Source organism: Colossoma macropomum, unplaced genomic scaffold (genome assembly GCF_904425465.1).
Source record: "Colossoma macropomum unplaced genomic scaffold, Colossoma_macropomum, whole genome shotgun sequence".
NCBI classification, from domain to species: Eukaryota; Metazoa; Chordata; class Actinopteri; order Characiformes; family Serrasalmidae; genus Colossoma; species Colossoma macropomum.
In genome coordinates this window covers 226,211-240,119 of record NW_023495290.1, presented here as the reverse complement: position 1 = coordinate 240,119, position 13,909 = coordinate 226,211, and the positions used below count along the sequence as shown (strand labels likewise).

Here is a 13,909-nt window from a genome sequence, read left to right as displayed (position 1 = left end):
TACAATATTTACTGTTTTTGTGTATTTGTGTTATATAGTGTATATAGAGTTCTCACAGGCAAAAACACACTTACAGCTCAAATAAATGATTACAAAGTTCCCATATAGACCAGTAACATATAACACACACACACATTTATATATATATATATATATATATATGTACCACCTTTGATGTATTTACTTTCCTGGCCAACAGTAATATATAACATATATTTACTCATTACTCAGACGCCTAATATCAAACCTCTCAGTTTTCCATTTGTCCTCTGTTTGTTTGTCCTACTGGCCACTTTAACTCCTCTATACTTCTAATCTGGAAACTACTGAGTCTCAGCTGCATCAGCTGTATCCACCCAACAACAGCTGCTCCCAGAAGAGTTACTGACACAAGATGAGATATGAGATAATACAACTGCAAAAGTCTAAAAAATGATTAGAGAATATGTGACTCTTACCAGCCGTGCAAGACCTGTTAGACCCCAAAACTGCCCCCCCCCATCAGATAAACAGCACTTAAAGCTTTCATCTCTGAGAGAGAGGAGAAAATCAAGCTGCTTCAGATCTGAAAACATCCACAGGTTTCTGTCCATCCTTCCACTGTGAGAAGACGACTCAGCGCTGTGGGTCTGAAAGGATGTGTAGCTGATCAAGAAGAACCTCACTGAGAAAAGGAGACGAACACATCAAACAAAGAAGCTGAACGATGGACTGACCACCCCAGAGTCCAGACCTCAACACCACTGAATGTGTTTGATTACTTCAGAAAATGATCAACCAGCTTCTAACTGAACTTTGGAGGTGTGTCTGCAGATTCTTTGAGGAGCTGAAAGTGAGTCTCCTGGAAAGAATGGCAGCTGGAATAAAGGGAAAGAGTGACTCACTGACTCACAGCCGAGAGTAGAGTTAGCTGTCGAGGCTGTTTTGTAACTTTCTGTCAAACATGTTTTCTGTGAAGGAGATACAGAGATGTCACTGCTGGGGTCAGCATGTAGTGACCACTGACCTGTAGTTCAGTTTAGTGTGTTCAGGTGTGCTCCTGCCTCAGGTCATACACTCCCCCCGGCATGTCCGGCAGTGGTCAGCCTGCTGGAGCTCGACTCCCCCTGAATCCCCCCATTGTGTGTGTGTGTACCTGTGAGTGTGTGTTCCGGGGTGTGCTCCGCAGTGATCCCGAGGTCAGTCCAGATGCTGACTGCTGAGCTGCAGTTCTCCGTCCGGAGCTCCTCACCACCGCAGGACAGCAGCAGCAGCCCGAGAGCACAGAGTACCCCCACCATCATCTCTCTATTACTCTTTACCGCGCTCTCTCTCTCTCCTCCCGCTCCGCTGCACCGGACCGCCAGAACATCACTGAGTCCAGAGAGAGAAACAGCACAGACTGCTAAACTCTCAACCACCAACACTCAGAGAGAGAGAGAGAGAGAGAGAGAGAGAGAGAGAGTTAGCAGGAGGAGCGTCTGCGCTCTACAGGATAGAGAGGGAGAGGAAAATATGGAAAGAGAGGGAGGGGAAAATATGGAGAGAGAGGGAGGGGAAAGAGAGAGAGGAATGGGGAAGAGACAGATATTGGCAGGGAAGGAAAAGAGATGTACAGAGATAAAAGTGGGAAAGAAAGAGAAAGAATGTGGGAAAATTAAGAGAGGAGTGGGGAGAGGGAGAAGGGAGTGAGAGAGAGAGAAAAAGAGAGACAAAGAGAGAGAGAGAAAGGAGGGAAAAGAGAGAGAGAGAGACAGAGAGAGAGAGGGGAGGGAAAGCGAGAGAGTGATAAAAGGAGGGGAAGAGAGAGAGAGAGAGAGAAAGGGATGAGAGAGAGAGTGTGTGTGTGAGAGAGAGATAAAAAGGAGGAGAAGAGAGAGAGAGAGAGAGAAAGGAGTGGAAGAGAGAGAGATAGAGAGAGACAGAGAGAGAGAAAGAGAGAGAGAGCTTTTCCCCAGAACTGCAGACGTTAGAGGACCGATGGGTTCTATAGTGATCAGAGAACACTGGTCTCTGTAAGATACAGTGGGAGGACCCCAAAATCCCCAAAGTTCCTGCAGCAGATGGCGCTGGTGTCGCTGCTCCTGCAGTTGGAGCGCCACCTGCTGGTCTGACAGATGGAGCACTTTTACAGGCTTTTCTCCTGAACAGTGCAGAACCACATTGGTGCTAAATGAAAAACACTGTCGACTAACATAGGATAACTAATAATAATGATAATATAGGACACATATATCCTCAAAATGCTGAAACACAATCAGGATTAATCACTAATTTTGTGATTTATTACTTTAAACCAAGCATTTCAAAAAGATCATTACCAGAGCCACAGGTACAGTGTTCCAGCGTGGAATCTCTCAGGAAGGCGTGGACTGGGTTTGTCTCAGAAAGCACTCTCTTCTAGTGCTGCTGGATTTGAGTACAGCTTCCAGTACAGTTCACTGTGATATTTTACTGGACAGGTGTGAAAGTTTTGCCTGGTTTATGTCTTGCTTGACAGACCATCACCAACTAATCAGCGTAAAAGGGGAGAAAGTGAGCCCTATTTGAGCTGGATTAGTATTACATGGGGACGTGCTGTATTTTGAGTGATTACAAAAGAGATCTGTGATTTTAATCCAGTACGAATCTGCCCTGTCTGAACTTTTTACCAGCCTGCAAAGTAATAATTCTGGAGTGAATTACCTTCTATAATTCACCAAACATGGAGTTCCCTCAACAATAGCAGTCCTGTTTGAATTGACATGTAATCAGTAATGTAACAGCAAAACCAGGTAACTGAAGATGAACAAGGCTGAAGTCGACAGCTTATTGTTTGAATGTTCCCATTCCACCTTAAATAGTGCAGCAACTGGTGGCTCAGTTTTCCCATTCCCCATGGAATGGTTCTATACTGGACCTTTTTGAAAATGGTTCTATAAAGCCCCAAAAGGGTTCTAGTATTGTTACGATGTCAAAGTTGTAACTACAGACTTTTCAAAAAGGTTCTAATTTACTTATAAATTATCACCACAGCAACAGCACTTTTACTTAAGTAGAGCTTTTCAGTACTCTTTCCACCCCAAAGTGAGAAATACAGTGAGTCCTGGGGACCCCCTCATTAACCTCTTGAACCCCCTGAATGTCTCAAAATCAAAATTCCCAAGAAAAGTCCCTGGAAATAGACTTGATGCCGCTAGGGGAAAAAAGACACTCAAATCCAGACTCAGTGAAGCTCATTATTTATGTGCTTCCCCCACAATCAGCTTCTGTCTCTGGTGTTCTTAACTAACTAGAGCTGCAGCACTGCTCTGCCTCAGGGTGGCGCTGTAGCAGACTGGTTCACCCAGTCAGTCCTTCATAGCCTAGAAACTGTAACTCTGCCCAGATTCCTCTGAAAAACTTTCCAATGAGCTGCAGCAGATCTGTAAATCTGAAAACTCGCCCAGTTTCCCAAGAGTTTGGAGTGAAGAGTGACTGTTCCTCATTTCTCACACTGAAGACAGAAGAGGAGACGAGGAAGATCTCAGTTACTGTGAGGAAGAGCGCAGAACCGCACTAGAACAGAGACTCTACAGAAGAGGAGACGAGGAAGATCTCAGTTAGTATGAGGAAGAGCGCAGAACCGCACTAGAACAGAGACTCTACAGAAGAGGAGACGAGGAAGATCTCAGTTACTGTGAGGAAGAGCGCAGAACCGCACTAGAACAGAGACTCTACAGAAGAGGAGACGAGGAAGATCTCAGTTACTGTGAGGAAGAGCGCAGAACCGCACTAGAACAGAGACTTTACAGAAGAACAGCTGATAAAACAAACATTTACTGACATTGAAGCACCAGCAGCGCTATGGAGAGAGAGTTAGCAGACAGACAACACGGGACCCCCGCGAATACTGGGGTTCACACACTGCTCCACTCCTGTATAAATACAGATGTATTATTATTATTATTGCTATTATTATTATTGCTATTATTATTGCCATCTCAAACAAGTTGCTTTTGTGTGTAGATGTTTCAGGAGTGGTCCACCATGGAGAGGGAGCGTTCTGGCATATTCAGCCAGTGTATTACAGGAGCCGTCACGTTGGACCTTAAAAAGAATCCAGCGCAGGTCGACGTGTCTCAAAGGGCTTTTCTCACATTTTATATTACGTTATTTTCACATCCTTGAAGTGACGAGTTCAGTTGTAACGGAACTTCAGCTTCTCGCTCGTTGCTGGAGACCTTGGTTAGGATTGAGGTGGTGACAGATGATCCAGCTTTGGGGAACCAATGTGGCAGCACTGACCTCAATTTGCAGAAACATCACTCAAACATGTCACACCACCAGACCAAACCCTGCAGCCCTCCTGCTTCCCCGAGAGGAGCGTCAGTGTTTCCGAGATCCGGTCAGAACACCCCTTTCAGAGAATTAACCGCTAACTGCAGAGGTGCTCAGACACTCCTGTCCAGGTCCAGGTAGAAAGGGGAGGAGTCGACTGGTACAGTGAGATTATACTAAGTAAACATATGAACCACTTTGGCTTGTATTTGTCATCGCCTCCTTCTTGTTTGTCCTCTGTCTGAATGGTGATCCCTGGTTTTGAGCTTCAGCGCTCTTTGGCGCCCCCTCTGTTGCAGTACCAACCACCTGTGGAGATTTAGGCCGTGTTTAGACTAAAAATCTGACTGGAGTCGCATTTTAAACCACCTCCAAATTTCATTTGTTTTTGCTGTTCGGACAATCAAAAATCAATCTGGATACAATCTGGATATGACAAAAATCAGATTTGGGCTGGCAGTCTGAACACGGCCTTAGTCTCGGTCAATTCTGAGCATATAAACATTCCTGTCAAGGTAAACAGCTTTAACCCTCCATGAACTGTCCAATGTGTCAAATTCTCAGTTTCTATATCTGTTTGTGTCTCTTTGTGATGATCCAGCTCAGAAATCCAGTTCAAACACTTCCTGAATCTGTAGAGTCGCCCTTTCCATTCTATCTTATCACGAGATCATACGAGACTCACATCCAGAGTTATGAGCCTATGAAGAGGGGCTGAGATACACGTCATCTGCCTCTCACCGTGGGGAACTGGTGGATTCGTGTGTCCGTCTACATTCTGTGTGAAACTTTTTTGCAGTGCAAAGTGCTCCAGCCCACACCTCCAATCTCATTACAGTGAGTGGACAGCAGGTTTGCTCACTTTTGACACCAATTAGCTTTTCCTGACATCATCAGCCTCGGAATTGAGATACTTATTCCACCATACAGTGAGTGTGTTTACATGCACTCAGATCATAATAGGATTTCTGCAGTGATCTGATTATTCAAATGGTCATGTAAACAGCACACTCTGATGTCTTAGATAAGAGTGAGGTCTAAAAATCTGATTTAAAAATCTGATAAAGAGGCTGGATTTTAGCTCAGTAATCAGATTTCTCAGTGCATGTAAACTGACTCTGATTTCTTTTGATTTCTCAGTCTGAGCATGTGCGAAAACAGACTGCGGTACTGGAAATAAGTGAGCAGCGTCGCCGCGAGACGCAGCAAAACACTTTTGGAGCGGCACTGAAACCAAATACATGCTTGACGAAATAAAGGATTTAAATATTCTTCATCTTTTCTATGATGTATGTTCATATTTTCAGGTAAAGTGGCGCGATGTGTTTTATGTTACGTTTGCGTCACGTCTTCTTCTGTGAGTTTATTGGCTGGTTGTAAAGCAGAAATCCGATTACTGTCTGACTCATGTAGACCTGGAGTTTCCCCATTATCTGATTACTTAGGTGCATGTAAACACGTTGATTGGATTACTGCTGATTTTCTGCAGTTATCGGATTATTAAATGCATGTAAACACACTCAGTGTGAATGTTTGAATGATTCAATAGTATTTAATATAAACCAGCGCATCATTTTTGTGTCGTTAAACAGACTGTGTTTGTTATTTAATGTAAAGATCAGACCATATTTTAAGATGACTTTATACATAAAAGCCGTAATTTCTCTAAGAATTTTTTCTTACCGCTGTATGTTGGCCCTCTTGCTGGGGAGGCTGTTTTACAGATATAAAGTATGTGAATAAATAAAATTATGGTGCTATGATTTTCATCTTCCAAACTTCAATTTGGAGCAGGAAGCTACTGCATGAGATGTTCTCAGATCTTCCAGATCTCCTCCGTGCTGTTGATGTTTGAGGGCTGGTGGAATGCCAGTAGCAGCTTATGACGCTCCATCAAGCAGCAGAAGAGCGTTTTCATCTGCATCAGCGTCGATCTGCTCCTCTGGAGAATTCCCTCACAGTTCAGAGCCATAAAAACACACAAGCTGCAAAATAAATAAGGAGTCAGAACATACAGTGCTGCGTTTCTGCCGGTCGTCTCTATAGATATTTCATAAGCAGCACCCTCGAAACATGTTTACAGCGAAAGTGACCTCGGGCTGCTGCGATAAATTATGGAGGCATGGCTTGTGGAGCATTATGGGTAATCCAGTCTTCAGTCTTCAGTCAGGTCTGTTAGCCAGCGATCCCACAAGCTTGTTAATGTTACTGTGAACGTTCCACAAGAAACAGGTTAAGGCAAGACAAATGATGATATTGGACCAGTCAGGCATTTTTCAGATTTTTTAGGACAAATTGTAACTACCTATTAAACTGTAATCATAAACATTTCAAAACTCAACAGAAATCTATTTATTTTAGCATGTTTAATCAGTTCGCTTGCATTTTACTGTAACTCCCAAATGTTAATAGCTTTAATGAAGCTTTAAAAGCATTAATATAACTGCAGTGTTCAAATATGAAATATTTCATGCTGCTTTTGTCTGTATAAAAATAAAAATGACTATTTACAAATGACAATTGTCTGCAAAAGCTCCCCATTTATTTTGGAGCAGTGCCCTCTAGTGTCTGTTCAGTCCAGAGAGGCAGTTCTCTTTACTAGAAATTCTCTGATAAGACCACTAAACAGTCTGAATTTTAATATGGTGTTAATTAAGCCTGCATCTGTATTTCTGCATCGAATACAACATTGTGTCCATTATTATTTACGGGTTATAACAGTAATTCCAGCGATGCACCACTACAAAAGTGGCTTTGTTCAGAACAGAGTGGTGAAGATGACAAATTTACTGAAACTGTCATATGTTTTGTCAGCTGTTCATATCAGATCAGGCTCAGATGCTCTGAATCTCCATCTGTAGATTTAAAAACACCACAGAAACCAGAAGACAACCATGAAATGATCAGACTGCTCTCACTTAACATGTCTCAAATGATAACAAACTTCATCTATAAAGCATCTTTTAAACATAGAGTGCAGCTCTAAGTGTTTCACAGAGGATAAAATATGGAGCATTAAGTCTCTATAAGACTCTATAAGAATCTATGCATAGTACAATTAAAAACACGTGGCATAAATCATAAGTGCGCTGCAAACTAAGAACACTATTATACAAAATACTATTATGAACATTGAAAATAATCATAATAGTGCCCGTTTAAGGTTACTATACATACACACTGATACTGTCTATTGATGATGTCCTTGGTGGTGTGTGGTACATTAAGTGTAATGGTCCAGCCCGGCCGCCAGCCACCAGCAGAGGGCGACGGCAACGAGCGCCATAAGTTCAGGGAACTCCAATTCCCAGAAGCCCTCGGGCTCACTAGGCCCAACCTGGCACACCTGTGGACTCCTCTACTTAAGGCTGTGGCAAACATCAGCGCTTTGTCACACCTTTGTAGAGGGGTGACCGGTACAGTACTTAGCCCAGGTGGGTACTTGGATGAAAAGAAAAGGAAAAGAAAAGAGGGCTGGAAAAAAGGAGAAATTGCCCCAAAACCACAGAAAGAAGAAAAGAGGGCTAAAAAAAAATAATTTCCCCAAAACTACTTAAGACAAAAAGAAGTCTTAAAAAAGCTCTCCTGATATACAGCTGGACGGTGATGGATCAACCTGTGGGAAACTTGGTCGAATAGGTGCATTGTTTTTGTACGTTTCCACCTGTACGTTTCCTGTGGTTGTTCAACCTGAGCCAAGTTCTATCATAAGAGCTGAACCCACCAGAATCAGTCTTCATGTGCTGATCTCTGCTCTAGACGGCCTCAGCCATGGTCCAGAGTGCATATGGACACTGTGGAACCTCCCTAATCGTTGATGGACAGTGGGGTCCGAAGGTCTGAGACCACGCTGAAAAGTTATAAACAGTAAAATGAAGAAATTTTGATGATTCTACACCGGGCGCTTTCACTGCTGCTCTCAGACGTTTGGACTGTATATCTGAAGCAGCCTGAAGCACATTTTATGAAAATTATCTTAGAATTACCATCACATTCATTCCCACTGAACAGCGTGACGGACATGAGACCCAGTTTCAGGAGTTTATCAGTGAAAACAGAACTGGCCACCTGAGCTCAGCAGGGCGGTGGAGAGGCACTGAGAGATGACCAAACATGACCAGCATGCAAAGAGTGCAGTTTGAGTCCAGATGATGTGGAATTTTAGCAGTGGTCAGCTCTATTCTTCAGGGAAGGTTTACACTAGATGTTGAACATTTGCTGTGAGGATTTGATTAAGCATTAGTGAGGTCAGGTACTGATGTTGGATGGTCAGTTCTGGGTCACTAACTCATCCCAAAGGTATTGGGTGGAGCTCCATCACTCCAGAGAACACAGTTCCACTGCTCCACAGCCCAATGCTGGGGGGCTTCATACCCCTCTAGCCCACGCTTGGAGAACATTAAAACACTGTACTGAGCTGTTTCCTGTTAGAGGTGGTTTAAAATGAATCTGCTCTCAGTCTTGGTTTGATTTTGTAGTGGTTTGTTCAGTTTGTTGTGTATTTTTAAGGTTGAAGCACACAGGGTGAAGGACTCTACTGTTTTGTTAGTTTTTCTTCTTATTGTTATTCTTTTTCTCCATTAAAATGAATCATCCAGACTAAACTGTACGTCCTAGAGACATGAAGCTTGGTCAATAGGTAGTAGTCTCTCCCACTAGTCAGGTGCACAACATGAGTCCAATCAGCCTAAAGGGGCGCTATTGTACAGCACAATATGTTTGGTTAGACAAAATTATTTTTTTTCCAGATTTCTTGGATCAAGACAAACTACATTGCAATTTGGACTTTCAGCTCCGCCTACTTACATGTTTTGCATAATTGAATAATATGTGAAACTTATTTTAAACTTTTGCAAACTAGTTGTATTTCTTTGCTCTGCTGTTCAGTCACTTGGAAAGTGTTTCAGCTGTAGATTTAATTGAATGTACTGGGCTCAGACTAAAGCTATCGATATTTAGTTAATCAGTTCATTTAGTTAATTTGTTTAGCTAATCTGGAGTGTTGGTCATTCTTTTCAGTAAATAGAAAGTGGCAACGTTGGGTGTCATACCATGGGCATTAATATTAAGCTATAGCAGCCCCAACTCTTCTGGAAGGCTTTCTACAAGATGTTAGCATGTCTGTGGGGAAATTGTGTCCATTCAGTCAAAAGAGCATTTGTGAGGTCAGACACTGATGTTGGAAGAGCGGTCCTGACTCACAATCTCCATTCCAGTTTATCCCAGAAGTGTTCAGTGGGGTTGAGGTCAGGGCTCTGTGAGGCCCACTGGAGTTCCTCCACACCAAACTGGTCACTCCATGTCTTTATGGAGCTGCTTTGTGCTCAGGGGCTCAGTCCTGCTGGAACAGGAAAGGCTCTTCCCCAAACTGCTGACACAAAGCTGGAAGCAGATAACTGTGTAAAATGTCTTTGTGCTGCAGCATCAACATCACCCTTCACTGGAACTGAGGAGCCCAAACCCTGAAAAACAGCCCAGCCCATCATCCCTCCTCCACCAAACTCTACTGTTGGCTCTGCTTTCCGGTAGGTAACGTTCTCCTGACATCCACCAAACCCAGATTCATCATCAGACTGACAGATAGAGAAGCTGATTCATCACTCCAGAGAACACGGTTCCACTGCTCCAGAGTCCAGTGGTGACGCTTTACACCACTCCAGCCGACGCTTGGCATTGCATATTTCGTACAGCTGCTCAGTCAGTGAAACCCATTTCATGGAACTCTTCAGCACTTCGTGGAGTTTCCATGGTCTGCTGCTTGGTGGCTGAACTGTTGCTGCTCCTACATGTTTCACAATAGCACTTACAGTTGTCTGGGGCAGATCTAGCAGGCCACAAATCTCACAAACTGACTTGTGGCATAGGCGGCATCCCATGATATTGCCACGTTTAAAGTCAATGAGCTCTTCATTAGGACCCATCTCACTGAACACCCAAGTGTTTGTCAATGTGCTTGACTATATATACCTTTTTAGCAACGAATGTGGCTAAAACACCTGAACTCAATAATCAGGAGGGCCTTTTGGCCATTTATTGTATCGCTAAAATCCAACATGTTAAATTCCATCTGTGCCCCCATATAATCACCCCCCCCCCCGAACACACACACCTTTAGAACAGTCTGAGAGACGATCGTGAACTAAAGATTCTACTCCCTCTCTTAATGCGTACTGCATTTTGCTGAAACAGGTTATTAATGCTGTGTGGAGTCGTATCTCCTCAGTGTCCTCATTTAAAATACACAAGTAAACTTTTATTATTTTTACACCAAACTGACACATCACAGTTCTCTCTTTCACTGAAGACAGAACTGAGAGCAGGACGTTACTTTAATTCCTAAATAGCCTGAACTTCTGCGTAAACATCAGTTGTAGTATTTCGTTTGTCCACTCTACAGTTGACCATTCCTGCTGGACTCTTCCTCCTCTTTCATTTACTCTGAGAACTTCCCAGACTGAGGAGCTGCTTCAGCACCGCTAATCCACACGGCCGGACCGAGTCCATTTAGCGCCGGACGTCGGATCGGTTTGTTTGCGATTTGTTTGCTTCCTCTTTCATGAAAACGTGGAACTGAATGAGTTCATCTGTGAAATTACTGTCCACTTTTGCAGCTGTCCACCAACACTGACCACAACACAAACACAGAATTTATAAACAGTCCATCAGATTTAGTCCACCGTTAATCTGGAAGGGGAGCTCAGAGCTGGAACTGTCTGAAGGCTTATTGTGTTCTAAAGCAGCTTCTCGTTTTCTGTCTGATCACACTTCAGAGATCAAATTCAATCAGATCAGCTCAACTTTAACGATTCACAGCACCACAAAACGACAACAGATGATCACACGCACATTTAAATTCAACGTACATTTGGACATTAATCTCTCAGGATAAAGATTATAATATTATTATTATTATTAATATTAATATTAATACTAATACTAAACTCCATGCTCACCACCTTCCCCTCTGCTTAAACAAGCAGCTGCCTGAGATACATTTATAGGAATATCTAAATCTTCATTTACATACAGATTAGCAATCTATAGGGTTTGGGAATATGACATCATGGCGCAGTGTCTTATGGGTGATCTGCCATTGGGGCAGGGTTTAGTCAGTCCTCAACTCAGAATACAATTAATCTTGCTTTTCTACCTGTTTTAGTTGATTTTGACTGATCTGAAGCCCAAGAACTCACTAAATACACTATATGGCCAAGGGTCTTCTAGGTATTGAGTTCAGGTGTTTTAGCCACACCCATTGCAATAAATTAATAAAATCATGCACATAGCCATGCAATCTCCATAGACAATGCAGTATAGGCAAGACATAAGCAGTAGAATGGGTCCTACTGAGGAGCTCACTGACTTTGCCACAAGTCAGTTTGTGAAATTTCCCTGCTAGATCTGCCCCAGACAACTGTAAGTGCTATTATAGTGAGATGGAAGCATCTAGGACCAGATCACGCAAACTCGCAGAGCAAGGCCACAGAGTGCTGAAGCACATAAGGTGTAAAATGGCATTGTATCACTCACTACAGAGTTCCAAACTGCCTCTGGAAGCAACGTTAGCACAAGAACTCTACTGGACTCTGTGGAAAATGTGTTCTCTGGAGTGCAGCGCCAACAGTAGAGTTTGGTGGAGGAGGGATGATGGGCGGGGCTGTTTTTCAGGGTTTGGGCTCCTCAGTTCCAGTGAAGGGTGATGTTGATGCTGCAGCACAAAGACATTTTACACAGTTATCTGCTTCCAGCTTTGTTGCAACAGTATGGGGGACAAATGTGTAATGGTTAGTCCACATACTTTTGGCCACATAGTGCATGTTTGCAAACAGAATAAAATGTCAGTAAGTTAACTGGGTTAAATCTGCCAGTGGCTGAATAGAATATCCATTTGTAAACTGTACATGGTCTTCAAATGACTTCACACCATCAATAAGGCAAATTTTATGAATATACAACTGTGTGGCTTCCCCCTGGATTTGGTTAAGATACATTTCCTTTTCATTTGATTACCTTTTTAAGCGTAACAAGATTAAACAGTAAATCAGATGAAAAGTCACAATAAAGCAGGAGTCTCTTTAAGCCGACTCGCACAAACACAGAGCGAGCCCTGCCAATATGGCGCAACAATCTCACAATGCAGCGTGACGTGACCGTGATTCCCAAACCCTGCTGTTGGTTACCGTGGTGATAAGGGATCATCTGGTATCTTACACAGAGCTAACAGAACCACCTGAGCTCAGACTGTCTCGCAGACTTTGGATCTACATTCTGTGACATTCACTGAAGTGCTGAGAGTCATCATGTTGGATCTGCAAGGCCACTCAGCCACAAGCATGTTAAAAAAAAAAAAGTGTGTTTGGCTCAAAAGTCTGCATCACAGTTTTGATATAGGATTTTTAAGTCGATTTCCACCAAAGGCACACACAAGGCCTGTATTTACACAATGAACAAAAATAGTGGTGTTATCTTTTCTATAGGACAGTCAAACTAAAGTTGGCCACATTCTGTATTTTATTTTCTTAAATATAAAATAATGCAGACATGCATAAATAAATTTGCACATTCTCCACAACTTTTGCAGTAAAATATTTTTATACAACCATTAATACAATCATTCACTAAAGATATCAAAGTTATATTAAAAATGCTTGTGCTATGTTCTACCTCGGGTGGGGGTATCTCAAAAACTAAGGCCTTTTTGGTAATTTGTTCCTCTACCATACGTGTTTATGGTGATGGTGACGATTCTCCAATCAGCAGGCTGCAGTTTTTCCACATCACCTTTTGGTACCGGCTCAGCTCACTTAGAACCTTGACAGAGTTGACACCAAAAATAGCACCAGGTACCAGATCTGTCAGGAAAACCAAAAAAGCTGAGTCGAGTCGGTACCATGCAGTGGAAAAGTGGCTTTTGGTGCACATTAGAACTGAACTCTGCAGGACAGCAGGTCTCCAGGAGGGGTCTGGGGTCATTGGACACCCTTGGCCCTAACTTTAGTGTAGAATTTCTAATTTCCAAGTAACTAGTGTCTTAATTATTACTGTCAAAATAACAAGACCTTCTTCTTCTTCTTATTATTATTATTATTATTATTATTATTATTATTATTATTATTATACATTACATTATAAAAATGCTGTTTCTGTGAGTGGAGCAGATGGTTTGTACACAAGAGGGAGAAACAGGATCTTTTGAAATCACACACAGACTCAGGTGGTCTCACAGGCAAGAGGGTGGGCTGGATAAACATCTGTCAGAGAAAATGCACAGCCCTGTGTTTGTTTGTTTGTTTGTTTGTTTGTTTGTCTGTCCATGTCTCACAGGAGCTCTAATTATAACTCAAAGAAAATCCATCTGTCCAGAAGTTTGTGATTACAAATTCGCAAAATTCAAACAGCAGCTTTTTTTCAAGTGCTTCCAATTTTGATCAATTGCAGCATCATTACTGCATTAAAGCACAGATGCTGTTAAATTTTTAGCGCAGTGTGTCGAGTCCTGCAACGTGAAACAGAACGGCAGCAAATTAAGCTGAATGTTTCTACAACACAGTTTCTTTTTGTAGAGTTGCAGGTGGGCAGCTGAAACATCAGGGGAGAATATTTTGTTTCAAAAAACTGCCTTTTGAACTCT

The 13,909-nt window shown here is 42.5% G+C and overlaps 1 protein-coding gene across 1 annotated transcript in view; it reads right to left on the bottom strand.

The window, feature by feature from the left end:
* gpc6b (glypican 6b) overlaps positions 1-1,670 on the bottom strand; it is a 76,869-nt gene extending 75,199 nt beyond the window's left edge. Inside the window, exon 1 of the mRNA XM_036561988.1 lies at positions 1,136-1,670. Within this exon, the coding sequence (XP_036417881.1) occupies positions 1,136-1,283 (148 nt within the window). The 5' untranslated portion in view covers positions 1,284-1,670. The remainder of the gene's footprint in view (positions 1-1,135) is intronic.
* Positions 1,671-13,909: the final 12,239 nt, after the last annotated feature.